This window comes from Pieris brassicae, chromosome 13, assembly GCF_905147105.1.
Source record: "Pieris brassicae chromosome 13, ilPieBrab1.1, whole genome shotgun sequence".
Classification (NCBI taxonomy): Eukaryota; Metazoa; Arthropoda; class Insecta; order Lepidoptera; family Pieridae; genus Pieris; species Pieris brassicae.
This window is the reverse complement of record NC_059677.1, coordinates 6,247,562-6,273,875: the sequence shown is the minus strand read 5'-3', so window position 1 is coordinate 6,273,875 and position 26,314 is coordinate 6,247,562. Positions and strand designations below refer to the sequence as shown.

At 50.3% G+C, this 26,314-nt stretch overlaps 8 protein-coding genes across 8 annotated transcripts; all 8 read left to right on the top strand.

Annotated features, from left to right (window-relative positions):
- Positions 1 to 1,566: 1,566 nt before the first annotated feature.
- LOC123717720 (histone H2A) lies at positions 1,567 to 2,081 on the top strand. The gene has a single exon (XM_045673861.1). The coding sequence runs from the start codon at positions 1,640 to 1,642 to the stop codon at positions 2,012 to 2,014; it is 375 nt and encodes a 124-aa protein (XP_045529817.1). The 5' UTR covers positions 1,567 to 1,639; the 3' UTR covers positions 2,015 to 2,081.
- A 6,569-nt stretch (positions 2,082 to 8,650) lies between these two features.
- On the top strand, positions 8,651 to 9,301 carry LOC123717713 (histone H2B). Its single transcript, XM_045673855.1, has one exon. The coding sequence runs from the start codon at positions 8,719 to 8,721 to the stop codon at positions 9,091 to 9,093; it is 375 nt and encodes a 124-aa protein (XP_045529811.1). The 5' UTR covers positions 8,651 to 8,718; the 3' UTR covers positions 9,094 to 9,301.
- A 473-nt stretch (positions 9,302 to 9,774) lies between these two features.
- LOC123717732 (histone H3) lies at positions 9,775 to 10,471 on the top strand. The gene has a single exon (XM_045673873.1). It carries the CDS (start codon positions 9,827 to 9,829, stop codon positions 10,235 to 10,237), a length of 411 nt encoding a protein of 136 aa, XP_045529829.1. The 5' UTR covers positions 9,775 to 9,826; the 3' UTR covers positions 10,238 to 10,471.
- Positions 10,472 to 11,043: 572 nt separating this feature from the next.
- Positions 11,044 to 11,566, top strand: LOC123717728 (histone H4). Its single transcript, XM_045673870.1, has one exon. The coding sequence runs from the start codon at positions 11,123 to 11,125 to the stop codon at positions 11,432 to 11,434; it is 312 nt and encodes a 103-aa protein (XP_045529826.1). The 5' UTR covers positions 11,044 to 11,122; the 3' UTR covers positions 11,435 to 11,566.
- Positions 11,567 to 12,544: 978 nt separating this feature from the next.
- On the top strand, positions 12,545 to 13,839 carry LOC123717703 (late histone H1-like). The gene has a single exon (XM_045673845.1). It carries the CDS (start codon positions 12,631 to 12,633, stop codon positions 13,456 to 13,458), a length of 828 nt encoding a protein of 275 aa, XP_045529801.1. The 5' UTR covers positions 12,545 to 12,630; the 3' UTR covers positions 13,459 to 13,839.
- Positions 13,840 to 15,638: 1,799 nt separating this feature from the next.
- LOC123717722 (histone H2A) lies at positions 15,639 to 16,153 on the top strand. The gene has a single exon (XM_045673863.1). The coding sequence runs from the start codon at positions 15,712 to 15,714 to the stop codon at positions 16,084 to 16,086; it is 375 nt and encodes a 124-aa protein (XP_045529819.1). The 5' UTR covers positions 15,639 to 15,711; the 3' UTR covers positions 16,087 to 16,153.
- A 750-nt stretch (positions 16,154 to 16,903) lies between these two features.
- Positions 16,904 to 17,554, top strand: LOC123717712 (histone H2B). The gene has a single exon (XM_045673854.1). The coding sequence runs from the start codon at positions 16,972 to 16,974 to the stop codon at positions 17,344 to 17,346; it is 375 nt and encodes a 124-aa protein (XP_045529810.1). The 5' UTR covers positions 16,904 to 16,971; the 3' UTR covers positions 17,347 to 17,554.
- Positions 17,555 to 17,649: 95 nt separating this feature from the next.
- On the top strand, positions 17,650 to 25,884 carry LOC123717867 (histone H3-like centromeric protein CSE4). The gene is made up of 2 exons (XM_045674115.1): positions 17,650 to 18,482; positions 25,186 to 25,884. Exons 1-2 carry the CDS (start codon positions 18,080 to 18,082, stop codon positions 25,650 to 25,652), a joined length of 870 nt encoding a protein of 289 aa, XP_045530071.1. The 5' UTR covers positions 17,650 to 18,079; the 3' UTR covers positions 25,653 to 25,884.
- Positions 25,885 to 26,314: the final 430 nt, after the last annotated feature.

Genomic DNA, 26,314 nt, shown 5'->3' with positions numbered 1-26,314 from the left:
GTAGGCACGGCGGCACGCCAGGCAAGCGTAGACGATTGCAAAGCTTTCCAAGGAAACGTTTTTGAACTATTTGTATATATATATATTGTATATATATATATATAGTATTTACGTGCATTTTGTTAGTATCATGTGTTGGTATAATGCCTGTATGTATGCAATGCACGTTGTTAAAGATATAAAAAAAAAAAGTAGTGATATACATATTATTAACTTACCTATTTGCTAGCAACTCGACAGCCGTCGCGACACTTAATTAATGCGATCCTAGAAAACAACACTTCACAGTTCAGTCTTAGAGATATATAGATAGATAGACATTCTCTCTGATCATCTTGATCGTACATCACATCACATCACATCACATCACATCACGTCACGTCACATCTCATCTCAATCAGTTCGTTGAACGCGCGCACTTCACACGAGAGATACAAAAAATAGACAAATAGATAAATCGATAAATAAATAAATAAATATATATATTCATATCACACCTGTATAGCACCGCCGTTCTTCGCCACAATCACCGTACCGTACGACACCACCACCACCGTCGCGATCACTTCTTCTTCGTCGTCGTCGTCGTCGTCGTCTACCAATCGCTATAACAATAATTAATACGTGTTAATCGCACGGGCCCGTCTGGAGCGTCGCCTCCGCCTCCGCCGCCCGACTGCCCGACAAAACAATATTCTAAAATAATTACACCTTTGCCAGATGTGTTGGTGCAATAAAAGTTGCAAACAATAGGGAGACCTATTGCACTACCCCCCGCCCCCGCCCCCCGCATATTTCATATTTCTACTGTACATCATTGCCATCATTTTAAAATATCTTTAAAAAATAATGTGCTAAAAATATGAGATTTATATTTTATACACCTACGTATATATTACATACCGGGCTGTCTGTCTGTCTGTCTGTGAAACCCTAACTTGAAATATAAAAATCGACAATAGGTTCATTAGAAGTTATCATCTATCTTCTACCCATTAATAGTGTCTACTTCACATTATTATTTATTATTATTATTATTATTATTTTTTTTTTTATATATAAATAAGTCGCGGAGGGACGGTTAAACGTAACAGTATAAGAATATAAGAATACAACGTATAAGATTATATATGTTATTTTATTTGGAATTGATAATTCAAATAAACAATTTGTGTTGTGTTGTGTTGCTTAATTTCATTAAACTTAAAAAAAATAGAGAAACGTCATTAAAACTCAATTCAATCTCAAGATTCGACTACTTTTTCCAACCGCGATGGATGGATGCTACCGCCATCTAGTATACAATAAAGAAACATACTACTTTTTTTCTTTACATAATATTATGTATACGTAGATACGGTACTGGACGTCAGTCAGCCCTCCCCATCTCGCTCGCTCTCTATCTCTCTGAATATCGCTCGCTCGCTCGGCCGGCATCCAATCGCGTTTAGTAGCGTAGAGAAGTAGACCTCGTCGTTTGTCATACCCGGCCGGTTGGTTAAATACCGTTGGAATTTATATTTAACAAATTCGTCGCTATGGAAAAAAAAACCTCACTCACCAGTCTTACCGTTTCGCTGTCGAGTAGTTGTGTAGAGTAGTGTCGTGTTGTGTACGTACAAACAAACAATCATACAAAATGTCCGGACGTGGCAAGGGCGGCAAGGTCAAGGGGAAGGCAAAGTCGCGTTCCAACCGCGCAGGTCTCCAGTTCCCGGTCGGTCGTATCCACAGGCTGCTCAGGAAGGGCAACTACGCCGAGAGGGTGGGTGCCGGTGCGCCGGTCTACCTTGCGGCCGTTATGGAGTACCTGGCGGCCGAAGTGCTCGAGTTGGCCGGTAACGCGGCCCGTGACAACAAAAAGACCAGGATCATACCGCGTCACCTGCAGTTGGCCATACGCAACGACGAGGAGCTCAACAAGCTACTCTCCGGCGTGACCATCGCACAGGGCGGTGTACTGCCTAACATTCAGGCGGTCCTTCTCCCCAAGAAGACCGAGAAGAAGACATAAATTACATTACAATACAATCGTATCGTTGTCATTGCAACGACCTAAAAGGCCCTTTTCAGGGCCGCAATATGATTCATTAAAACGCAATGATGGTGGTGGTGGTGGTGTGGCAACCGTACCACCACCATTTTTTGTTAGATAAATGTTTCAACGACATAATACGTACTTTGATCTCACCGAGATTATACCTACCTACATATTATTATCTATTATAAGTATACTACTACTGCTACTACTACTACTACTACTACTACTACTACTACTACTACTGTGATATATAAAAACGGTCATCAGACAAAATGTAATATTAGTAGATGATTATTTGTTTCTATCAAATTAGTATTAAATTACCTATACTACAATATAATATAGACAATAACCAATAGATAAATCTCGCAATTTTTTTTTCATTTCTTTTTCATACTTAATAATAATAACACGCTCGAAATTACTCGCTTACGCAATCATCCAATCAGTAATACTTAATAGACAATACATGCATACTATGTTATGTACATTTTTTTTTTTTTTGTTGTTGTTGTTGTAAATTTTACTTTAAATAACCATAAATAAATCGTGTCAGAGGGAGAGGGAGACGGAGATAGAGACAGATACACATATAATACAACGCCCCGCCCCCTTCGACGGCGCCGTTCACCCCCCCCCCCCCCCCTCTCGTGTCCCAACACGCGGCGTTCTAACGGTAACGACGCGATCGATTGGCCGCCGCGAAACGTATACCATGTAACTCCGGACCGGTTGCAAGAACACTTTCAAAGTGAAGTATACTGAAGTGACGAAAAATTTTTTAAAGTACGGTCTTCTGCCTTTACAGTGCACACGAGCCTCTCTAATACTGTATTGCCGTAGTTTTTACTATTAAAAACACAAGCAATCGCCGTTGAGGATCCGCCTTGCACCCACTTACGCCGACGCCGAAGCAAAGAAAGCGCTGCGCCTAGTCCGGCCTCCCACCAGCGGGTCTCACCGGAGGATGCGCATGTGCGGACCGAGCTGAGGTGTTCAGGCTGTGCCTGGCAGACTCCGGCTCCAGCTATGGAGCGAAAACCGCGTCGTGATGCGTCCGGCCCGCGTGCCAACGTACGCTCCCGCTCTCGCGGTCGAGCCGCGTTACCGCCGCCGCCGTCGTCGTCGCCGCCGAAATCAAGTTCGTCGCGCAACCGGTCCTTGAGTGGCTCTCGCTCGCGTAGCGATCGAGCCCCGGGACCCGGAGACGAAAAACCGGGCGAAAAAGTCGTTCTTAGTGAACAGCTCTCGTCGCGGTATACTGCCGTTCGACACCCTGTCGAACCGGCCCCCCACAACCCCTCCCCCGCAGTGTTTACTACAGCGGGCCTTTTAGACAGTTCCACACTAACTCACGCAGACCCCGAGGTCACAGGTGACTCGCGCCCGGCTGGCGCTCGAGCCCCCCTCGCGGTACACAGTGAAAGTGACAGTGAAAGTGCCTGTGTTCTAATTAAAAGTGCAGTTGAACAGTCGCAGCTCTCGTCGCGGTATACGGACGACGAGAGTACCTATGCGACCACCCCGCACCGACCTCACCCCTCGACATCGATGGCGCCACCGGACTTAGCTATGCACCAAATAGCACATGTAAGTACCGGTGTTATTTTTCATCATGGCGAGGATCATAGCCACGCTCACGGGCACGACCCTGAAGAGCTGTTGGCCTACTTAGAAGGCGACCTGCGGCCATTGCAGCCCGTCTCACCTCGCGCCGGCTATGAGTTGGATGCGCTTTTTGTTGCGCAAACAATCATAGGCCGGTTCGCTACAGATGGGCTCGCACGCGCTATGTGCGAGTACCTGGCGCAGACCCGCAGGCGCCTTCTAAGTGAAGGCCTAATGACCTCGCCACTGTCGAGTGACGAACATGACGCGCTTGCCGAGGCAAGACGCGTACAATTACGCCGCCCGCCGCCGCGCGACGCCGATGAGGACGCCGCCGGGTCGGCACCCAAGCGTGTCTGTGCGCAGACCACGCCACCTGGTGTCAAATTCATGACACCAGCTACACTAATTACACAAGTGCAACCGGCGCCGCTCTCGCAGCGAGACCCGCGCCGCCGACGCCTAACGGACATGCCCACGGACACGGCGCCTACCGCGGCGCCCCCCGCACCCCCCGCGCCCCGCGCGGCCCTTGCGACGGCTCTTCCGACGCCGCAAGATGCGGCGAGCAATAATACGGACAATACAGCGGCCTCTTACGCCGCAACGACCGCCTCGCCGGCAGTAGCCCGCCGGCCCCCCCTTGCACCCCTGCCCCCCGCGCCTCCAAAGCCCAAGTATCCGCCGTTTGTCATTGAGTCTCTCCCTGACTGGACAACGCACGTCAGGGAGATGAAGCGGCGGCTTGGGCGCACAATTAATGCGCGCGCATTCGGGCAGGGGTTAAAAATCCTGCCTCAAGACGAGGAGGAGTACCGTTTGGTGCAGCGGTACCTAGGGGAGTTAGAGAGTAGCGGCGTAAAAGTCGTCTACTTCTCATACTCCCTACCAGCGGAGCGGCAGCTGAAGGTGGCGCTACGAGGCATTCCGGCGGACACGGAGCCCGAGGCCATCTTGTCGGAGCTGCGCGACCTAGGGTTCGAGCCGGAGCACGCTCAGCCCATACGTGCCAGAAGGGGCAGGCCGGGGTGCATATTTTTAATTATCCTGCGCCGCACCCCCGACCTCACCCCCGCTATATACAACATAAAGGAGCTGTTGTGTATACCGGGGGTCACCATTGAATCTTGGCGGGGCAAAAGGGGCCCCGCTCAGTGCCACCGCTGCCAAGGATTTAGGCACTCCTCGCACCAATGCCACCGGGCCTTAGCCTGTGTGCGGTGCGGGGAGGAACACCACTCCGCCGACTGCCCCCTACCAAAGGGGGCCACGCCGAAATGCGCCAACTGCAAGGGGGCGCATACGGCTAACCACAGCACGTGTCCGGTGCTGAAGGAGGAGGCGCGCAACAAGCGCGCAGGCACGGTGGCGCACACCACAGGGGGCAAGGGTGCCGCGGACGCGCGCGGTGCGCATGATGCGCGCGGTGCGCGCGGTACGCGTGGCGCTCGCGCTGCGGGACCCGCGGCGCCGCGTTCTAAGGGAGGAGAGCCGCGCACGCATGCGCAGGCTGAACGACGCGCCCATGAGCAGCGCGCCGCACACCCGCAGGATGCGGAATTAATTTCGTACCCTGCGGAGCCTCCCAGAGGTCAACGCAGGCGCCCCCGAGGTAGAAGAGGCCGGGGGGGGTTACAACCCCCCGCCCCCCCGCGCGCGGAAAATTCCGCGCACTTCGCGGAGGGCCCCAGTAGGGCCGCTCCTGACTCCGCTCCAGCCGCTGGAGCCTCCAGGACCGCCGGACAGCGCGCCGCACGCCCCCGCAGCGGGGGCCCTCTGAGGGGCCAGATGTTCCTCAGCGAGGCGGCGATTGCTGAGGCGGTCGACAGGGCGGTCAACTCATTGTTGAGCGCCCTCTACCCGACTCCGCCTGCCCCGACCCATGGAGGTCGCCGGCCGCGCAGTCGAGGCGTAAGACACACACACCAACAACAACAACAATGATCTTACGCCTCTTACATTGGAACGCCGAGGGCCTTAGGGGGAAAGGTCCCTACCTGCGCAACATCCTACGTACACATAACGTAGATGTTGCGCTCATTTCAGAGACACACCTGCGCCCCACCGACCGCCTGAGTGCTGCGGGCTACTTCGTTTACCGCGAAGAGCATCAGGCGATCAACGGGGCGCCCATGCGCGGCCTGGCAGTGCTGGTTAGAAGGAGTATTCCTCACCGCGCTATCCAGGCCGTCAACCTGACTGGCATCCTGACGCTGGGGGTAGAGCTGGAACTGGGCGGTCAGCCCACAGACGTGTTGGCCGCCTACGCTCCCCCCGGCGCAAATTTCATTGAAGCCGAGCTGGAGGCAGCTCTCAGCGCGAAGCCGACGATCATCGCGGGTGACTGGAATGCCAAACACATCAACTGGCATTCCCAAGTCACGAACGCGCGAGGTCGTCGCCTCTTGCACCACGCCGAAGAGCGCGGCTACCTGGTGTGCGGACCTGACTCCGCCACCCACTTTCCTAGGATAGCCGCCCACAGGCCGGACACCATCGATCTGGTGGTGCACAACCGGCCTGACCTCCACCTAGCGCAGGAGGTCCTGATGGACGAATACCAGTCGGACCACCAGCCGGTGCTGTGCCTCATCGCGGGGGCTCCATCCCCGCCCGCACGCACCCGGAAGGTCACCGACTGGAACACCTTTGAGTCCATCATGGAAGACACCCCTGCGCCCGGCCCACCGGATTCGACAGGCGCCGTTGACGACATGGCGGAGTCCATGACGCGGCAACTCCAGGCAGCTCTGGCGGCAGCGACCTCAACGCGCACGCCGGAGATCACCTGCCAGGACCTTGCACCCTATGTGCAAAGGCTGATTCAGCGCAAGCGCGCGCTCAGGAGGCAATGGCAGCGCAACCGCTGCCCCGCGCTCAAAACGCAGCTGAATCGCCTCGCCGAACGTGTCAAGGCCGAGCTGGTCTCACACGAACGGCGCACATGGGAGCGCACACTGGGAGAGGCCACCACAGAGCCTACCCGCCTCTACCAACTTTGCCGCCGTCTCTACAGGACTCCAGAGCCGAAGCGTCCCCTTCGCGACAGCAACGGCGCCATCACTTACGATGACACAGATCGGGCCGAAATATTCGCCGAACACCTCCAGCGTCAGTTCTCGCCGAACCCCGCGACGTCCCCTACGCGCGTGGCAGAGGTGGTGAACGCTGTCGAGGCGTGGTTGACGTGCCCGATCTCTACCGACGAAGCCCAGATCTTCTTCTCGCCGTCACAAGTGCGGAAGAGGATCTCAAGACTGCGACCCAGGAAGGCGCCGGGACCGGATGGCATCACCCACGAGGCGCTGCGCCATCTGCCCATGAGGTGGATAGTTGCGCTGTCGCGCCTCTTCACGGGTATCCTCCGGTACACGCACTTCCCTAGATCTTGGAAAGAGGGCAAGGTGATCCTAATATCGAAGCCCGGGAAGGACTCTTCCCGACCCGAGAGCTATCGACCCATCACCCTGCTCTCGACGCAGTCGAAACTGTTCGAGTGGCTGTTGCTGCAGAGGATCGAACAATACCTGCAGCCGAGGCCCGAACAGTTCGGCTTCCGCGGCGAGCACAGCACGACGCTGCAGCTGACGAGGGTGCTCTTCACTGCAGCCTCGGCCCTCAACAAAAAGGAGGGGGCCGCCGCCGTTATGCTGGACATGGCGAAGGCCTTTGACCGTGTCTGGCACGACGGCCTCGTGCTGAAGCTCATCGAGTCTCCACTGCCCCGCCGAATGGTCGCCGTGCTCCGCGCCTTTCTCACCGAGCGCACGTTCTTCGTTGCGACGGGAGAGGCCGCGTCGAGACCGCGACCCATCACGGCGGGCGTCCCGCAAGGTAGCGTGTTATCGCCCTTGCTCTACACCACGTACACCGACGACGTTCCGTGCCCCGAGGGGTGCACACTCGCCCTCTACGCCGACGACACGGCGTACGTGGCGTCATCGCTGAGGGCCTCGCACGCTGCCCAAAAACTCCAACGCGCTCTGGACCTCCTGCCAGAGTGGCTGGACAAGTGGAGACTCGCCGCCAACCCGGACAAGACTCAGGCCATTGTCTTCGGCCGGGGTAGGTTGCCACCACCCCTACGCTTCCTGGATCGAGACGTGCCGTGGAAGACGCCGGTCACCTATCTAGGGGTCACCATAGACCGGGGTCTGACCATGACGCCCCACATCTCCAGGGCTGTAGGGAGAGCCAAGTGGGCAGCGCATACGCTCCGCCCACTGATCACAGGCAACCTACCTCTCCGCACCAAGCTCGCGCTACATAAATTGTATGTGCGCCCTCACCTCACGTACGCGGCACCGGCGTGGTTCTCCTATGCCAAGGAGACCAACCGCCGAAGACTGCGCACCGTACAAAACACCGTCTTACGGTGCGCTGTACATGCACCACGCTACGTGAGGAACGCCACCATAGCGCGAGACTTGCGGATGGAGTCGATCGACGAGTTCGTCGCACGGCTCGCGATGAGGATGTTTGATCGAGCAGACGCCTCTCAACATCCTCACCTCCACAACATCGCGCCGTGGCACTCCAGGCCGCCCGACCAATACAAGTACCCGCGTGAGCTCTTCTCCGCGGGCTCCGACGACACCAGGGCAACAAACGCGGCTTCGACCGCTGGTCGCCTCGCTGGGCCTCCCCCGGGTCAACCGGGGGTCTCACCCGGCGGTGCTTGACCGCGAGCCGCGCTAGCTGCCCGATACCACCGATCATGACACCAGGGCCAAGTCGAGACTACTCCTTGGCCCCCTCCTCATCACCCGGACTTGACACTCCGGACACGACCCCATCGGCTGCGCGCAGCGGGTAGAGACTGAGTCTCCCCGCGCGCCTGCAGCCCCCACCAAGGGCTATATGCCCGCCCCCGTACCGCCCTGTATCAGCAGGGCGCGAACAGAAACACCACTTGAAGGGGGCATACGCCCCGAACAAGACAAAACACCCCCCTCGCGAGGGAGGGTGTAACAATAACTACGCAATTTTTTAAAAAAGCTATTCTCGTGTGGTGTGTGCAGTAGTCGATACATTCTCTCAACTCTCGCATCTCGCATCTCGCGTTCACTATGCCACCAAAGACCAGCGGCAAGGCGGCCAAGAAGTCCGGCAAGGCACAGAAGAACATATCCAAATCGGACAAAAAGAAAAAGAAGCACAAGAGGAAGGAGAGCTACGCCATTTACATCTACAAGGTGCTCAAGCAGGTGCATCCCGACACCGGTATCTCTTCGAAGGCGATGTCAATCATGAACTCGTTCGTGAACGACATCTTCGAGAGGATCGCGGCTGAGGCGTCTCGTCTCGCTCACTACAACAAGCGTTCGACGATCACGTCCCGCGAGGTGCAGACCTCCGTGAGGCTCCTGCTGCCCGGCGAGCTCGCCAAGCACGCCGTCAGCGAGGGCACCAAGGCCGTCACCAAGTACACCAGCTCCAAGTGAGCGTCGCGGCGGGGTGGGACAACGGCGGTGACGTACGCAACGTAGGAGACGAACACGTCATCCAGACGCCGCGTCGTCTCAGCGCCGGCGATTTCTCTTATTATATTATATCATAATGAGAGCGATTGACAATAATAATAATCATCATCATCATAGTACCATCAAGTACCAACCAACCAACCAAACAAACGGCCCTTTTCAGGGCCACAATATATATCCGAAGAGTCCGTAGAGACCACATAGTATCAACGACAAGCGTAAAAAACTATAAATAAATAAATAAATAAATACTCTCTAAATACACCACATATCTAGTAAACATTTGACATAAAATCTACCATGAAAATGTATTATTAAATAACATGTCGGCTTTAGTAGTTAACCTACACCTATAAAGAAAAATCAAAACAAAACACATACATTGTATGTATATAAGTATAATTATATATTATGCATGCATAAATGTTATCCGCTGACCGACCGACCAGTGATAATATATATTTATTATTATGTTATAAACAATTTCATTCACATAGGTACGCTTCTTTTTTTGTCACGCACGGCAAACCCGTCCTTACCCCCGAGCTCTTTTCGATTTTATATATAAAGGCGCTCTCCGCGCGTGAACGCGGTTTATATCATCACCACAGTTGATACGCGACGGACGTGTCGATCGTGATCGTATAATTTTAGAGTTGAGTTAGTTAGTGAGCGAGTTCGAGCAGTCGTCGTAATGGCACGTACAAAGCAGACAGCCCGTAAGTCCACCGGCGGTAAGGCGCCGCGAAAGCAGCTCGCCACCAAGGCGGCCCGCAAGAGCGCTCCCGCCACCGGCGGCGTGAAGAAGCCTCACCGTTACAGGCCCGGCACCGTCGCGCTGAGAGAGATCCGTCGCTACCAGAAGAGTACCGAGCTGTTGATCCGCAAGTTGCCGTTCCAACGTCTGGTGAGGGAGATTGCGCAGGACTTCAAGACCGACCTCAGGTTCCAGAGCTCCGCCGTGATGGCGCTTCAGGAGGCGAGCGAGGCGTATCTGGTGGGTCTCTTCGAGGACACCAACCTGTGCGCCATTCACGCCAAGCGAGTGACGATCATGCCCAAGGACATCCAACTGGCGAGACGCATTCGCGGCGAGCGTGCTTAATTTTGCGTAATATGTATACATAACATAACATATTATTATTATTATTATTATTACTACAACAAAAGGCCCTTTTCAGGGCCGCATATGATTCAAATGATGCATCTAATTGTGCACACTCAACAGTAGTGCCACAGTCAGACAGACATCACGTGTCGAACGATTAAAACGTAAAACTTTTAAAATAAAATAAAAAAAAAGTAATGAACTGATAGAAAATTATTAATCAATTGTTTTACGATTTACAAAATTTTGACTAAACAGACCAATCGCACCGTCTGTCCGGTAACAAACAGGTTTTAAAAGAAATAGAATACAAAATAAAAATAAAAATATATATATATATATATATATTATTTTCTATTATGCGTCTATATTTTACACTATTGTTACATTGTTTCTTAGAAAACAATAAGTACCTCACGCCCACAATAATAATAAATATTTTTTATTATTATTTAAGTACATATTTATGGCACCACTTAAGGTTGCGTTGCGTTGACTGAGTTTAATAATTTTGTTAATTGTTTTTATTGATTTTTTTGTTTGCGTATTACGTCTTTACCGTTTGTAGTTTGTAGACATATTTGGAGGGTTCATTTTGATTATTTATGTAGTTATTATATATTATACATACGTAACCGACAACGAAAATAACATTAAAGGACGAATATCTCTACAAACCGACCGACCGATACCCCCCCCCCCCCACCCCTCGGACAACTGCCGCCTTATATATATTCGAGGTTCGGGCATTTCTCTATATAAACCGCGAGTTAATCGGCGCGAAGCGCATTCGAACAGTGAACGTAGTACGTGAGGCACGTACGCAGTGTTGGTTGATTCTTAAATTCACTCAGTTTTCAATTCGAAACTCGCTGGTTCACAATGACCGGTCGCGGTAAGGGAGGAAAGGGATTGGGAAAAGGTGGCGCGAAGCGGCACAGGAAGGTGCTCCGTGATAACATCCAGGGTATCACCAAGCCTGCGATTCGACGTCTGGCGCGCAGGGGTGGCGTGAAACGTATCTCCGGTCTCATATACGAGGAGACCCGCGGTGTTCTCAAGGTTTTCCTCGAGAACGTCATCCGCGACGCGGTAACCTACACGGAGCACGCCAAGAGGAAGACCGTCACCGCAATGGACGTCGTGTACGCTCTGAAGCGCCAGGGCCGCACCCTCTACGGTTTCGGAGGTTAAGTTGGGTTCGGTCGTATATCCACTGATATATACCTACCTACCTACCTACCTAACTTTATGTATTTTTCAACAACAATAAAAAGGCCCTTTTCAGGGCCGCATATGTTTCGATAATAAAAATAAAACGTTATCACAACGACTAAACGTCACCTAAAATTAATTAATATACCAATATATATTGGTATGTACATGTTTATATTTAATAGATGGAAAATTAATATCGAATGCAAAACCGCTACATTTCCCTATAGATATCTAAAGCTAACTATCTACATACCTACATACACGTTACGTGTAGCGTGATAATAATATAAAGTCTTCGTATGTACTTAGTATGTAAAGTAGGTACACGGTACGGTACGGCTTTAACAATCACGTCGTAATATAGCGTAATTGAGATTTTGATAATAATATACATATGATATATTATGAAAATTAACAATATAGATATACGTCTAACCTAAACGGCCGCAGGTCGCGACCGAATCGCTCCTGGGCTAATGAAATTTTCTTATTTACATCTTTTGTTATATTATCATCAACCTTTTACCAATATATATTTTATTAATAAACTTATATTGTGTGTTACGGAGCGAAGAGAACGCGCGCCTCTACGGCCTCGTCTCGGAGAGTGGTGCTGTTCTACAACATGCCGCATTCGATGCGATAAAATCAATCGTAATCTTAATATATTGTCTAAACGAACGGATCCCGTTGAACCTTGGAATCTTGACGTTCAACGGGAGACATCGCACGTGCGAATACCGTTTGATTTAATTGTTTAATTGTCAATTTAAAGTTAACGGTACGCGCGCGAGTCGACAATAACAAACTTTAAAAGTCGATACCTAACGCACGCCAACGCCTGCAGGGCGACTCGAAGTCGTGACCGGTCGCGGATATCATAAAGTCTAATTAGAATAGAGATTTTGTGCAATTTCTCGATTATATATTGGAAAAATTCCGATCAAACTGAGACGTGTTAGTGAAAAGTTTCCACGCCGAATACGAGAAAACGCATATAGTTGACGAAGCTCTCGTCGCGGTATACTGATTCGTCTGGCAGGCGCTCACTAGCGCCGCGCACTCTTAGCATTGTTGTACATTCACTACAATTTTACAATATATTAAAAACTCGTTAATTTACGTGTTAACGTTGTTAAGTGTCTAATTAATTGTTAATAAAAATAAAAAAAATGGCCGACACAGCAGTAGCATCGGAGACACCCGCGCCGGCGACGCCCGCCAAGAAGGCACCAAAAGCGGCAGCGGCGGCGGCCGCCGCGAAGAAACCCAAGGCGAGACCAACGCACCCCAAGACTTCCGACATGGTCAACAGCGCGATCAAAGAGCTCAAGGAGAGGAGCGGATCGTCCCTGCAGGCGATCAAGAAATACATCGCCTCGAATTATAGCCTAGACGCCGAGAGGTTGGCGCCGTTCATAAGAAAGTATCTCAAGCGCGCGGTCGCCTCCGGCACCCTGATTCAGACGAAGGGCAAGGGCGCATCGGGCTCGTTCAAGATAGACAGCAAGTCGGGAACCGGCGGCGGCGCGGCGAAGAAGGCGACGGCCGCCTCCGCTTCCTCCGGCGGCAGGGGCTCCGCCGCGGCGGCGTCCTCCGCGGCCAAATCGGTGAAGAAGCCGACCGCACAAGCCGCCAAGAAGACCGCCGCGAGTGCGGGCGCCAGGAGCAAGAAGGCCGCCGCCGCGGCCGCCGAGACCGCGTCCCCCGCCAAGGCGGGCGGAAGGGGTGGCACCGCCAAAGACAAGAAGGCAGCCGCTGCGGCCAAGAGGAAGCCGGCCGCGTCGGCCGCTCCGAAGAAAGGTCGCGGCTCCGCGGCCGCCTCCGCCGCAGCGTCCGGCAAGGGCGCGTCGACCACCGCCGCCGCTTCCAAGGCGAAGAGGAGCGCGAAACCACCGACCAAAAAACCTAAAGCACCCAAACCGAAGAAGGCAGCAGCCGCCGCGCCCAAATCGAAGGCCGCCACCGCTAAAAAGGCATCGGCCGCTTCCAAGAAGTGAACGCGACAATCCACGTTCAATACGCACGAGCCGCCGCACTGTGTTCGCGTGCGCTGATCACCGGTAAGAAGAAGAAGGAGGAGGAGGAGGAGGAGGGTCGGCCACCGGACGGAAGAGCGACGAACGCATCACAAGTTGGTCGGTTGTGTCGATGTTGTATGTATACACACACACACAACAACACGCACAAACACGCCACACAAAAAGCCCTTTTCAGGGCTAACATATGTTTCGCGAAACCGAAGTTGAGAGTTTCAATCGATAAATAAACGTGAAAAGGTAGTAATAATAAAATTACTTATATATAATTAAATAAATAAATAAATAATAAGAGATTACCTATTTTGTCGAAACATATACATATTCTAAATCAACGTGTATGCCTAAAAAATATGATTATATATTAAAAATATCAAAAACAGTACAGAACAGTAATAAACAAAATAAAAACTTAAACCACACATCAATAGATATTTGTAATTAAGTTGTAAGAGCGAGACAGCAACGCTAGGGGTATATACGCAAAGATGTATGTATATTATAAAAGTTAAATATTTTATATAAATAAACTTGAAATAAGCTTGCTATAAGCACACGTTTGTACACGTGCAATAGTAGGCACGGCGGCACGCCAGGCAAGCGTAGACGATTGCAAAGCTTTCCAAGGAAACGTTTTTGAACTATTTGTATATATATATATTGTATATATATATATATAGTATTTACGTGCATTTTGTTAGTATCATGTGTTGGTATAATGCCTGTATGTATGCAATGCACGTTGTTAAAGATATAAAAAAAAAAAGTAGTGATATACATATTATTAACTTACCTATTTGCTAGCAACTCGACAGCCGTCGCGACACTTAATTAATGCGATCCTAGAAAACAACACTTCACAGTTCAGTCTTAGAGATATATAGATAGATAGACATTCTCTCTGATCATCTTGATCGTACATCACATCACATCACATCACATCACATCACGTCACGTCACATCTCATCTCAATCAGTTCGTTGAACGCGCGCACTTCACACGAGAGATACAAAAAATAGACAAATAGATAAATCGATAAATAAATAAATAAATATATATATTCATATCACACCTGTATAGCACCGCCGTTCTTCGCCACAATCACCGTACCGTACGACACCACCACCACCGTCGCGATCACTTCTTCTTCGTCGTCGTCGTCGTCGTCGTCTACCAATCGCTATAACAATAATTAATACGTGTTAATCGCACGGGCCCGTCTGGAGCGTCGCCTCCGCCTCCGCCGCCCGACTGCCCGACAAAACAATATTCTAAAATAATTACACCTTTGCCAGATGTGTTGGTGCAATAAAAGTTGCAAACAATAGGGAGACCTATTGCACTACCCCCCGCCCCCGCCCCCCGCATATTTCATATTTCTACTGTACATCATTGCCATCATTTTAAAATATCTTTAAAAAATAATGTGCTAAAAATATGAGATTTATATTTTATACACCTACGTATATATTACATACCGGGCTGTCTGTCTGTCTGTCTGTGAAACCCTAACTTGAAATATAAAAATCGACAATAGGTTCATTAGAAGTTATCATCTATCTTCTACCCATTAATAGTGTCTACTTCACATTATTATTTATTATTATTATTATTATTATTTTTTTTTTTATATATAAATAAGTCGCGGAGGGACGGTTAAACGTAACAGTATAAGAATATAAGAATACAACGTATAAGATTATATATGTTATTTTATTTGGAATTGATAATTCAAATAAACAATTTGTGTTGTGTTGTGTTGCTTAATTTCATTAAACTTAAAAAAAATAGAGAAACGTCATTAAAACTCAATTCAATCTCAAGATTCGACTACTTTTTCCAACCGCGATGGATGGATGCTACCGCCATCTAGTATACAATAAAGAAACATACTACTTTTTTTCTTTACATAATATTATGTATACGTAGATACGGTACTGGACGTCAGTCAGCCCTCCCCATCTCGCTCGCTCTCTATCTCTCTGAATATCGCTCGCTCGCTCGGCCGGCATCCAATCGCGTTTAGTAGCGTAGAGAAGTAGACCTCGTCGTTTGTCATACCCGGCCGGTTGGTTAAATACCGTTGGAATTTATATTTAACAAATTCGTCGCTATGGAAAAAAAAACCTCACTCACCAGTCTTACCGTTTCGCTGTCGAGTAGTTGTGTAGAGTAGTGTCGTGTTGTGTACGTACAAACAAACAATCATACAAAATGTCCGGACGTGGCAAGGGCGGCAAGGTCAAGGGGAAGGCAAAGTCGCGTTCCAACCGCGCAGGTCTCCAGTTCCCGGTCGGTCGTATCCACAGGCTGCTCAGGAAGGGCAACTACGCCGAGAGGGTGGGTGCCGGTGCGCCGGTCTACCTTGCGGCCGTTATGGAGTACCTGGCGGCCGAAGTGCTCGAGTTGGCCGGTAACGCGGCCCGTGACAACAAAAAGACCAGGATCATACCGCGTCACCTGCAGTTGGCCATACGCAACGACGAGGAGCTCAACAAGCTACTCTCCGGCGTGACCATCGCACAGGGCGGTGTACTGCCTAACATTCAGGCGGTCCTTCTCCCCAAGAAGACCGAGAAGAAGACATAAATTACATTACAATACAATCGTATCGTTGTCATTGCAACGACCTAAAAGGCCCTTTTCAGGGCCGCAATATGATTCATTAAAACGCAATGATGGTGGTGGTGGTGGTGTGGCAACCGTACCACCACCATTTTTTGTTAGATAAATGTTTCAACGACATAATACGTACTTTGATCTCACCGAGATTATACCTACCTACATATTATTATCTATTATAAGTATACTACTACTGCTACTACTACTACTACTACTACTACTACTACTACTACTACTGTGATATATAAAAACGGTCATCAGACAAAATGTAATATTAGTAGATGATTATTTGTTTCTATCAAATTAGTATTAAATTACCTATACTACAATATAATATAGACAATAACCAATAGATAAATCTCGCAATTTTTTTTTCATTTCTTTTTCATACTTAATAATAATAACACGCTCGAAATTACTCGCTTACGCAATCATCCAATCAGTAATACTTAATAGACAATACATGCATACTATGTTATGTACATTTTTTTTTTTGTTGTTGTTGTTGTAAATTTTACTTTAAATAACCATAAATAAATCGTGTCAGAGGGAGAGGGAGACGGAGATAGAGACAGATACACATATAATACAACGCCCCGCCCCCTTCGACGGCGCCGTTCACCCCCCCCCCCCCCCCTCTCGTGTCCCAACACGCGGCGTTCTAACGGTAACGACGCGATCGATTGGCCGCCGCGAAACGTATACCATGTAACTCCGGACCGGTTGCAAGAACACTTTCAAAGTGAAGTATACTGAAGTGACGAAAAATTTTTTAAAAAAGCTATTCTCGTGTGGTGTGTGCAGTAGTCGATACATTCTCTCAACTCTCGCATCTCGCATCTCGCGTTCACTATGCCACCAAAGACCAGCGGCAAGGCGGCCAAGAAGTCCGGCAAGGCACAGAAGAACATATCCAAATCGGACAAAAAGAAAAAGAAGCACAAGAGGAAGGAGAGCTACGCCATTTACATCTACAAGGTGCTCAAGCAGGTGCATCCCGACACCGGTATCTCTTCGAAGGCGATGTCAATCATGAACTCGTTCGTGAACGACATCTTCGAGAGGATCGCGGCTGAGGCGTCTCGTCTCGCTCACTACAACAAGCGTTCGACGATCACGTCCCGCGAGGTGCAGACCTCCGTGAGGCTCCTGCTGCCCGGCGAGCTCGCCAAGCACGCCGTCAGCGAGGGCACCAAGGCCGTCACCAAGTACACCAGCTCCAAGTGAGCGTCGCGGCGGGGTGGGACAACGGCGGTGACGTACGCAACGTAGGAGACGAACACGTCATCCAGACGCCGCGTCGTCTCAGCGCCGGCGATTTCTCTTATTATATTATATCATAATGAGAGCGATTGACAATAATAATAATCATCATCATCATAGTACCATCAAGTACCAACCAACCAACCAAACAAACGGCCCTTTTCAGGGCCACAATATATATCCGAAGAGTCCGTAGAGACCACATAGTATCAACGACAAGCGTAAAAAACTATAAATAAATAAATAAATAAATACTCTCTAAATACACCACATATCTAGTAAACATTTGACATAAAATCTACCATGAAAATGTATTATTAAATAACATGTCGGCTTTAGTAGTTAACCTACACCTATAAAGAAAAATCAAAACAAAACACATACATTGTATGTATATAAGTATAATTATATATTATGCATGCATAAATGTTATCCGCTGACCGACCGACCAGTGATAATATATATTTATTATTATGTTATAAACAATTTCATTCACATAGGTACGCTTCTTTTTTTGTCACGCACGGCAAACCCGTCCTTACCCCCGAGCTCTTTTCGATTTTATATATAAAGGCGCTCTCCGCGCGTGAACGCGGTTTATATCATCACCACAGTTGATACGCGACGGACGTGTCGATCGTGATCGTATAATTTTAGAGTTGAGTTAGTTAGTGAGCGAGTTCGAGCAGTCGTCGTAATGGCACGTACAAAGCAGACAGCCCGTAAGTCCACCGGCGGTAAGGCGCCGCGAAAGCAGCTCGCCACCAAGGCGGCCCGCAAGAGCGCTCCCGCCACCGGCGGCGTGAAGAAGCCTCACCGTTACAGGCCCGGCACCGTCGCGCTGAGAGAGATCCGTCGCTACCAGAAGAGTACCGAGCTGTTGATCCGCAAGTTGCCGTTCCAACGTCTGGTGAGGGAGATTGCGCAGGACTTCAAGACCGACCTCAGGTTCCAGAGCTCCGCCGTGATGGCGCTTCAGGAGGCGAGCGAGGCGTATCTGGTGGGTCTCTTCGAGGACACCAACCTGTGCGCCATTCACGCCAAGCGAGTGACGATCATGCCCAAGGACATCCAACTGGCGAGACGCATTCGCGGCGAGCGTGCTTAATTTTGCGTAATATGTATACATAACATAACATATTATTATTATTATTATTATTACTACAACAAAAGGCCCTTTTCAGGGCCGCATATGATTCAAATGATGCATCTAATTGTGCACACTCAACAGTAGTGCCACAGTCAGACAGACATCACGTGTCGAACGATTAAAACGTAAAACTTTTAAAATAAAATAAAAAAAAAGTAATGAACTGATAGAAAATTATTAATCAATTGTTTTACGATTTACAAAATTTTGACTAAACAGACCAATCGCACCGTCTGTCCGGTAACAAACAGGTTTTAAAAGAAATAGAATACAAAATAAAAATAAAAATATATATATATATATATATATTATTTTCTATTATGCGTCTATATTTTACACTATTGTTACATTGTTTCTTAGAAAACAATAAGTACCTCACGCCCACAATAATAATAAATATTTTTTATTATTATTTAAGTACATATTTATGGCACCACTTAAGGTTGCGTTGCGTTGACTGAGTTTAATAATTTTGTTAATTGTTTTTATTGATTTTTTTGTTTGCGTATTACGTCTTTACCGTTTGTAGTTTGTAGACATATTTGGAGGGTTCATTTTGATTATTTATGTAGTTATTATATATTATACATACGTAACCGACAACGAAAATAACATTAAAGGACGAATATCTCTACAAACCGACCGACCGATACCCCCCCCCCCCCCACCCCTCGGACAACTGCCGCCTTATATATATTCGAGGTTCGGGCATTTCTCTATATAAACCGCGAGTTAATCGGCGCGAAGCGCATTCGAACAGTGAACGTAGTACGTGAGGCACGTACGCAGTGTTGGTTGATTCTTAAATTCACTCAGTTTTCAATTCGAAACTCGCTGGTTCACAATGACCGGTCGCGGTAAGGGAGGAAAGGGATTGGGAAAAGGTGGCGCGAAGCGGCACAGGAAGGTGCTCCGTGATAACATCCAGGGTATCACCAAGCCTGCGATTCGACGTCTGGCGCGCAGGGGTGGCGTGAAACGTATCTCCGGTCTCATATACGAGGAGACCCGCGGTGTTCTCAAGGTTTTCCTCGAGAACGTCATCCGCGACGCGGTAACCTACACGGAGCACGCCAAGAGGAAGACCGTCACCGCAATGGACGTCGTGTACGCTCTGAAGCGCCAGGGCCGCACTTCGCTTCCGACCGCCGACCCGTGCGGACGTCTGCTCCAGTGCTCTCTCCGTGTGAGTCATCAGTGCTGTAGTGCCATCTCGCTCGCTCCGAGTGAGTCATCGCCGCTTGCCGCTGTACAGTGCGCACGCGCTGTCCGACCGCTGCCTTGCTGCTTGCTGCCTGCTGCCCTCTCATTGGTCAGCCCGATCGCTGCCTTGCTGCCTGCCGCCCTCTCATTGGTCGCTTCGCGTCTTCGGTGTTTGGACATCGGGTTGAAGGCTGCATTTTATGAACGCGGGTTTACCTGCGGCCCTCAGATAGCCACCTAACGGTGCCAAACGGTTATCTGTGGGTTAACGCCTTGTGCGGGAGTGTTTTTGTCCGGGGTGCATACACCGTGCCTTTTTCAAGGCGCGTAACAGCCCCTCCGCTTCCTCCAAGTCCTGTGCACGGCCGGGCCTCCTAGTAGGCACGTATTGGGGAGTAGGTACGCCAACTACTCTCTAGCAACCGGCTAAACACAGGTCCACTGTTGGACGGGTCCTGTCACATCCGTAGGGGCTCTTATACCCAATCTCCTACGGGCTGGTTAGGTCGGTGACAAACCTCACCTCCGCTATCACCAGCGGAGACACACCACATATTAGGGCAAACCATTAGCTTAGGTACTCACCACACTTAGGCAACTAGGTACACACCCGCCGTCAAACTGTTGGCTTCCCGCCAACAGAATGGCGTCCGGGGATCCACCCCCTGACTTAAGAAAAATACTGCTCTTTCTCCAAGAGCGCTTCCCCGACGCTTTGCGGGCTTTTAACGAGTCCGAAACCGCGGATTCGCCGCGTTCACCATCGCCGTCGCCGCGTAAGGCGAAGAAAAATGCCTCCGCGAAGGCATCGAAATTCGTTACACTCCCTCGCTCGCGCTCGCGCTCACCACTCCCTGAAGTGGGAAGTGCCAGCGATGAGGAGACGGGTTTAAATTCACGCCCGTCATCGGTCATGTCGACCCAATCCACTCCGGCGTTAGCGGCCGACGAAGCCGCACAAAATTCATCTTCCGAGAGCGACGGCTTTCAAACCGTCGGCCGGAAGAAGAAGCGTTCGGCCAACGGCGGTCCCCCCGCCAAAAGGCCCACTCAAGCCGCCAACCCTCCGAAGAGGGATCTTAGTTCCCTCTTATCGGGAAAACCTGCGCCCCCCGCCCCCGCGGACCGCATTAAAACCCCCCCGCCCGTATACGTTAGGGACAAGGGCGCCTGGCCGACCCTATCAAAAATTCTCGACACAAAGTCGATAAATTACAAGGCCCGAACGCTAAGGGATAACCTTTGCGTTCAGGTCTTTTCATCTGATCACCACCGCTTTCTAACTTCATACCTTCGCTCTGAAGGTATCGGTGGCCACACCTTCCCCCTACCCGAGGAGCGCGTCCTAAGGGTAGTCATTAAGGGCATCCCAAAGGAGATAGACTCCGGGATAGTCCAATCGGACCTCACTGAGCAGGGATACCCCGTAAGGGATGTATTCCGCATGCTCAAGAGAACAACGAAAGAAGAGTACGACATGGTACTCGTTGTCCTCGATCCCACCCCGAGTGGGAAAAAGATATTTAGCCTGAGAGAGTGTTGCAAGCTCTCGGGGCTGAGGGTTGAAACCCCCCTCAAACACTCCTTCACACGACAGTGTCACCGCTGTCAACTCTACGGGCATGCGGCCCGTAACTGTTTCGCTAGGGCACGGTGCGTAAAGTGCCTAGGCGACCACGGCACGGCGGACTGCAAAAGAACGCTTCCGTGCGCTGAGCCGCCGGCGTGCGTGCTTTGCGGGCAACAGGGCCACCCAGCGAATTATCGCGGGTGCCCTCGTGCCCCCAAGGCGCATAAGCCGGCGTCTGGGCGCACGGCGGGGCGCGATGCGGTCCGTCGTGGCGCGGGAGCAAAGCCCACGTACGTGCCGGCCCCACCTCCTAGGAATAGTGCCTGGACCAAGCCCCCCGTTACGGAGGGCCCTCCCCAGCTCACGTCAGAGGCCTTCCCGCCTCTGCCAACAAAATCGGCAGCCGTAAAGCCTTCCCAGGCGCCGGCGCCGACCCCCGTCATAACGGAGAGGCCCACACGCAAGGTGAGCCCTCCGGCTAAAGCCCTCAGCCACACGGCTGAGGCCGCCGCGGAATCAGAAAAGGTCCGCGACGCCTTAAATCTCGCGTTTAGTATCGTAGACGCGCTAGACATCGACGCTCTTGTCGCCTTCTCCGAGGCTTTCAAATCCGCCAACAACGCGGAAGACAAGAAGCAACTCGTAATCGAGCACGTCCAGCTCCTTAAGTCCGTGCGACAATTTGCAGACTCCACCACACCGCAATAGCTACGACCACGTCTAGGATCAAGGCTCGATCACTGTCCGTGGTGACTTTCAATGCAAACGGTTTCAAGCCGCAGGCAGATTTGGTTCGAGATTTCCTCGTTCGCCACCAAATAGATATTTTCCTAGTACAGGAATCTTTCCTCAAGCCCAGCGTTCGCGCTCCCAGATTCGCAAATTACAACGTAGTGCGAAACGACCGACCTACGGCGAAAGGCGGTACGCTCATTTATTATAGACGAGCGCTTCACTGCTCGCCGTTAGACCCGCCCTCCCTTACCAACATAGAGTGCTCTGTGTTGCGCGTAGCCATGACCGGCCATCAGCCGATTATTATCGCGTCGGTGTACCTCCCTCCCGCCAAGGTCATACTAGAGAGCGATCTCAGAACCCTGTTTGCGATGGGCCCCTCGGTCTTATTAGTCGGGGATCTCAATAGCAAACACGGGGACTGGAATAGTTCAAAACAAAACCCTAATGGGTTAGCCCTCAATAGGCTTATAGACGTGCTCAATTTCAACGTCATTGCCCCCATACAACCGACTCGCCGTGGCATAACAGGCAACGGCCTTCTCTCAACGGACGTCATAGACGTAGCGGTTTTACGTAACGTGGCACTACAGCCGCGAAGCGTAGAGACGTTACACGAGTTAGACTCGGACCACTTCCCGGTTCACTTTGAATTCGGCCCTCCTAACACTCGAGAGAAGAGGTTCAAGTCCATTGTCGACTGGCAGAAGTTAGACGAGGCCCTCAAGCCCGCCGACACCTCTGCCCTCCCAAATGTCCCCGACAATTTAGTCTCGTCCGCTCACGCGTTAGACGCGATCTCCTCGGTCACTAATCACATTCAGACCAAGGTCGCCGAGTCGTCCCGGAAGGTCCCAGATGAGTTCGCTCAACGCTGGGAGCTTCCCCCGGACGCGAGGCGTCTATTGACCGAGAAGAACGCGGCGACTCGCGCCTTCGCCAGAGCACCGACCGACGAAAACCGCAGAGCACTCCGCGCCTCGCAGCGCCGAGTCAAAGAGCGCATGCGGGAAATTAGAAACGAACGCTGGGACCGTCTTACCAGCGAATTGTCACCTTCGCACACGGCCTATTGGTCTCTCGCGCGTTCCCTTAAAACCGACACGGTGGCGTCCATGCCCCCTCTCAAGCGTCCAAATCTGCCTGACGCATTCGATGACGACGAAAAAGCCGAGTGCTTAGCCGTCAACCTAGTGGAGCAGTGCACCCCGTATCTCGATCATAGCGACCCGGCGCACGTCGAACACGTGAACCGCGAGGTCGAACGCATCGTAGCACTGCCCCTCCCTCCCGAGCCGCTCCCTCCTACGTCGATCGCCGAGGTCAAAACTCTAATAAAGAGTTCACTGCCTCGTAAATCTCCAGGTCTCGACGCCATCTCGAACAAGGTCCTCCGGTGCCTCCCGCCCCATCTCATATGCCTACTAGTGTCCATTTTCAATTGCCTCCTTGAAAACTGCACCTTCCCGGCGCAGTGGAAAGAGGCCATTGTCATTGGTATTCACAAACCAGGCAAACCCCGTAACAACACCACCAGTTACCGCCCTATCAGCCTTCTCAATACGCTTAGCAAGCTTTACGAGAAGGTACTTAAAAAGCGCCTCCTAGACTTTGCCCTAGATAAGGGGCTCATTCCCGATGAGCAGTTTGGCTTCAGGCCGGCCCACTCGTGCGTTCATCAAGTCCATCGAATCACGGAGCACATCCTCTCCGGGATGAACAGCTCCCTGAAACCGAGAGCCACGGGTGCGCTCTTCTTCGACATAGCGAAAGCTTTCGACAAGGTCTGGCACAACGGCTTGGTTTACAAGCTCTACCACCTTAATGTGCCACTAAGACTCGTGCGTATCGTACACGACTTCTTGTCCGACCGCTCAATGCGCTATCGCGTAGAAGGAACGTTATCGTCTCCTCGCCCCATCATGGCCGGAGTCCCTCAGGGCTCGGTCCTCTCGCCCCTTCTGTTCACGCTGTATACCGGCGACATCCCTAGGGCTCCCAATGTGGAGCTAGCCCTCTATGCCGATGACACCGCTCTCTATACCACCCATAAAGATAGAGGTGTCATTGTGGACAGACTCCAGACCGCTACCACGTCGTTAGGCGAATGGTTTCGGAAATGGGGCTTCCAAATAAATCCCGAGAAAAGCGTAGCAGTTCTCTTTGCCAGGGGCAACCCCGGTGCTATCGCTAGGGATAAATTTCACCTCAAGACAGAGGTAACCCTATACGGGCAAGCCATTCCATGGCAAAAGTCCGTTAAATATCTAGGAGTCACGCTCGATAGCGGCATGTCTTTCCGAAAGCACATAGCCGCCGTTCGCAAGAAGGCACATTTTGTCCTCTCTCGCCTTCATTTCCTCCTAAATAAAAGGAGTCAAATGTCTCTAAGACACAAGGTCACCCTGTACAAGGCCTGCATCCGACCGTGCATGACATACGCTAGCGTAGTCTTTGCGCATTGTGCCCCCTCCTATATACACCGACTACAGGTGCTTCAGTCGCGATTCATGAGAATCGCGACCGGTGCGCCCTTCTATGTGAGAAACGTCGATCTCCACCATGACCTGGAGCTCCCTACCATAGCCCAATGGATGAAGTTGGCGTCCACACGCCACTTTGACAAGGCTAAACACCATCCCAATCCGCTGGTGCGTAATAGCATCAACTATTACCCCTTCCCGACAAAAAAGGCTCGTAGGAGGCCCCGACACATACTAACGGATCCGGACGATCCAATTACTGTAGCAAACAATAAATTAAATGCCGCCCGCGCGGCCAATAATAAAAATAGCCAATCACAGTTTAGGGTAAAAAACCGCCTTCACCGGGGAAGGCGAGGACCTTTACTTCGCACTTCGCTCACTACAGTGAGCTTCCGTCCTGCCCTTCAGGCGATTGACCGCCCCGCGACGGCCCAAGCCGAGGTTCGAGTCTCACAGGAGACGCCCTTGCGCTAGCCGCGGGATAAAACGCCATTCTGGCCGAGCTACGCTCGCCAAAACAGCCCGAGCTGAGCTGTAAAGGCCCTTAAGGCCAACAGCGAGATTCCATTCTCAAAAAAAAAAAAAAAAAAAAAAAAAAAAAAGCGTGAACGCGGTTTATATCATCACCACAGTTGATACGCGACGGACGTGTCGATCGTGATCGTATAATTTTAGAGTTGAGTTAGTTAGTGAGCGAGTTCGAGCAGTCGTCGTAATGGCACGTACAAAGCAGACAGCCCGTAAGTCCACCGGCGGTAAGGCGCCGCGAAAGCAGCTCGCCACCAAGGCGGCCCGCAAGAGCGCTCCCGCCACCGGCGGCGTGAAGAAGCCTCACCGTTACAGGCCCGGCACCGTCGCGCTGAGAGAGATCCGTCGCTACCAGAAGAGTACCGAGCTGTTGATCCGCAAGTTGCCGTTCCAACGTCTGGTGAGGGAGATTGCGCAGGACTTCAAGACCGACCTCAGGTTCCAGAGCTCCGCCGTGATGGCGCTTCAGGAGGCGAGCGAGGCGTATCTGGTGGGTCTCTTCGAGGACACCAACCTGTGCGCCATTCACGCCAAGCGAGTGACGATCATGCCCAAGGACATCCAACTGGCGAGACGCATTCGCGGCGAGCGTGCTTAATTTTGCGTAATATGTATACATAACATAACATATTATTATTATTATTATTATTACTACAACAAAAGGCCCTTTTCAGGGCCGCATATGATTCAAATGATGCATCTAATTGTGCACACTCAACAGTAGTGCCACAGTCAGACAGACATCACGTGTCGAACGATTAAAACGTAAAACTTTTAAAATAAAATAAAAAAAAAGTAATGAACTGATAGAAAATTATTAATCAATTGTTTTACGATTTACAAAATTTTGACTAAACAGACCAATCGCACCGTCTGTCCGGTAACAAACAGGTTTTAAAAGAAATAGAATACAAAATAAAAATAAAAAAATATATATATATATATATATTATTTTCTATTATGCGTCTATATTTTACACTATTGTTACATTGTTTCTTAGAAAACAATAAGTACCTCACGCCCACAATAATAATAAATATTTTTTATTATTATTTAAGTACATATTTATGGCACCACTTAAGGTTGCGTTGCGTTGACTGAGTTTAATAATTTTGTTAATTGTTTTTATTGATTTTTTTGTTTGCGTATTACGTCTTTACCGTTTGTAGTTTGTAGACATATTTGGAGGGTTCATTTTGATTATTTATGTAGTTATTATATATTATACATACGTAACCGACAACGAAAATAACATTAAAG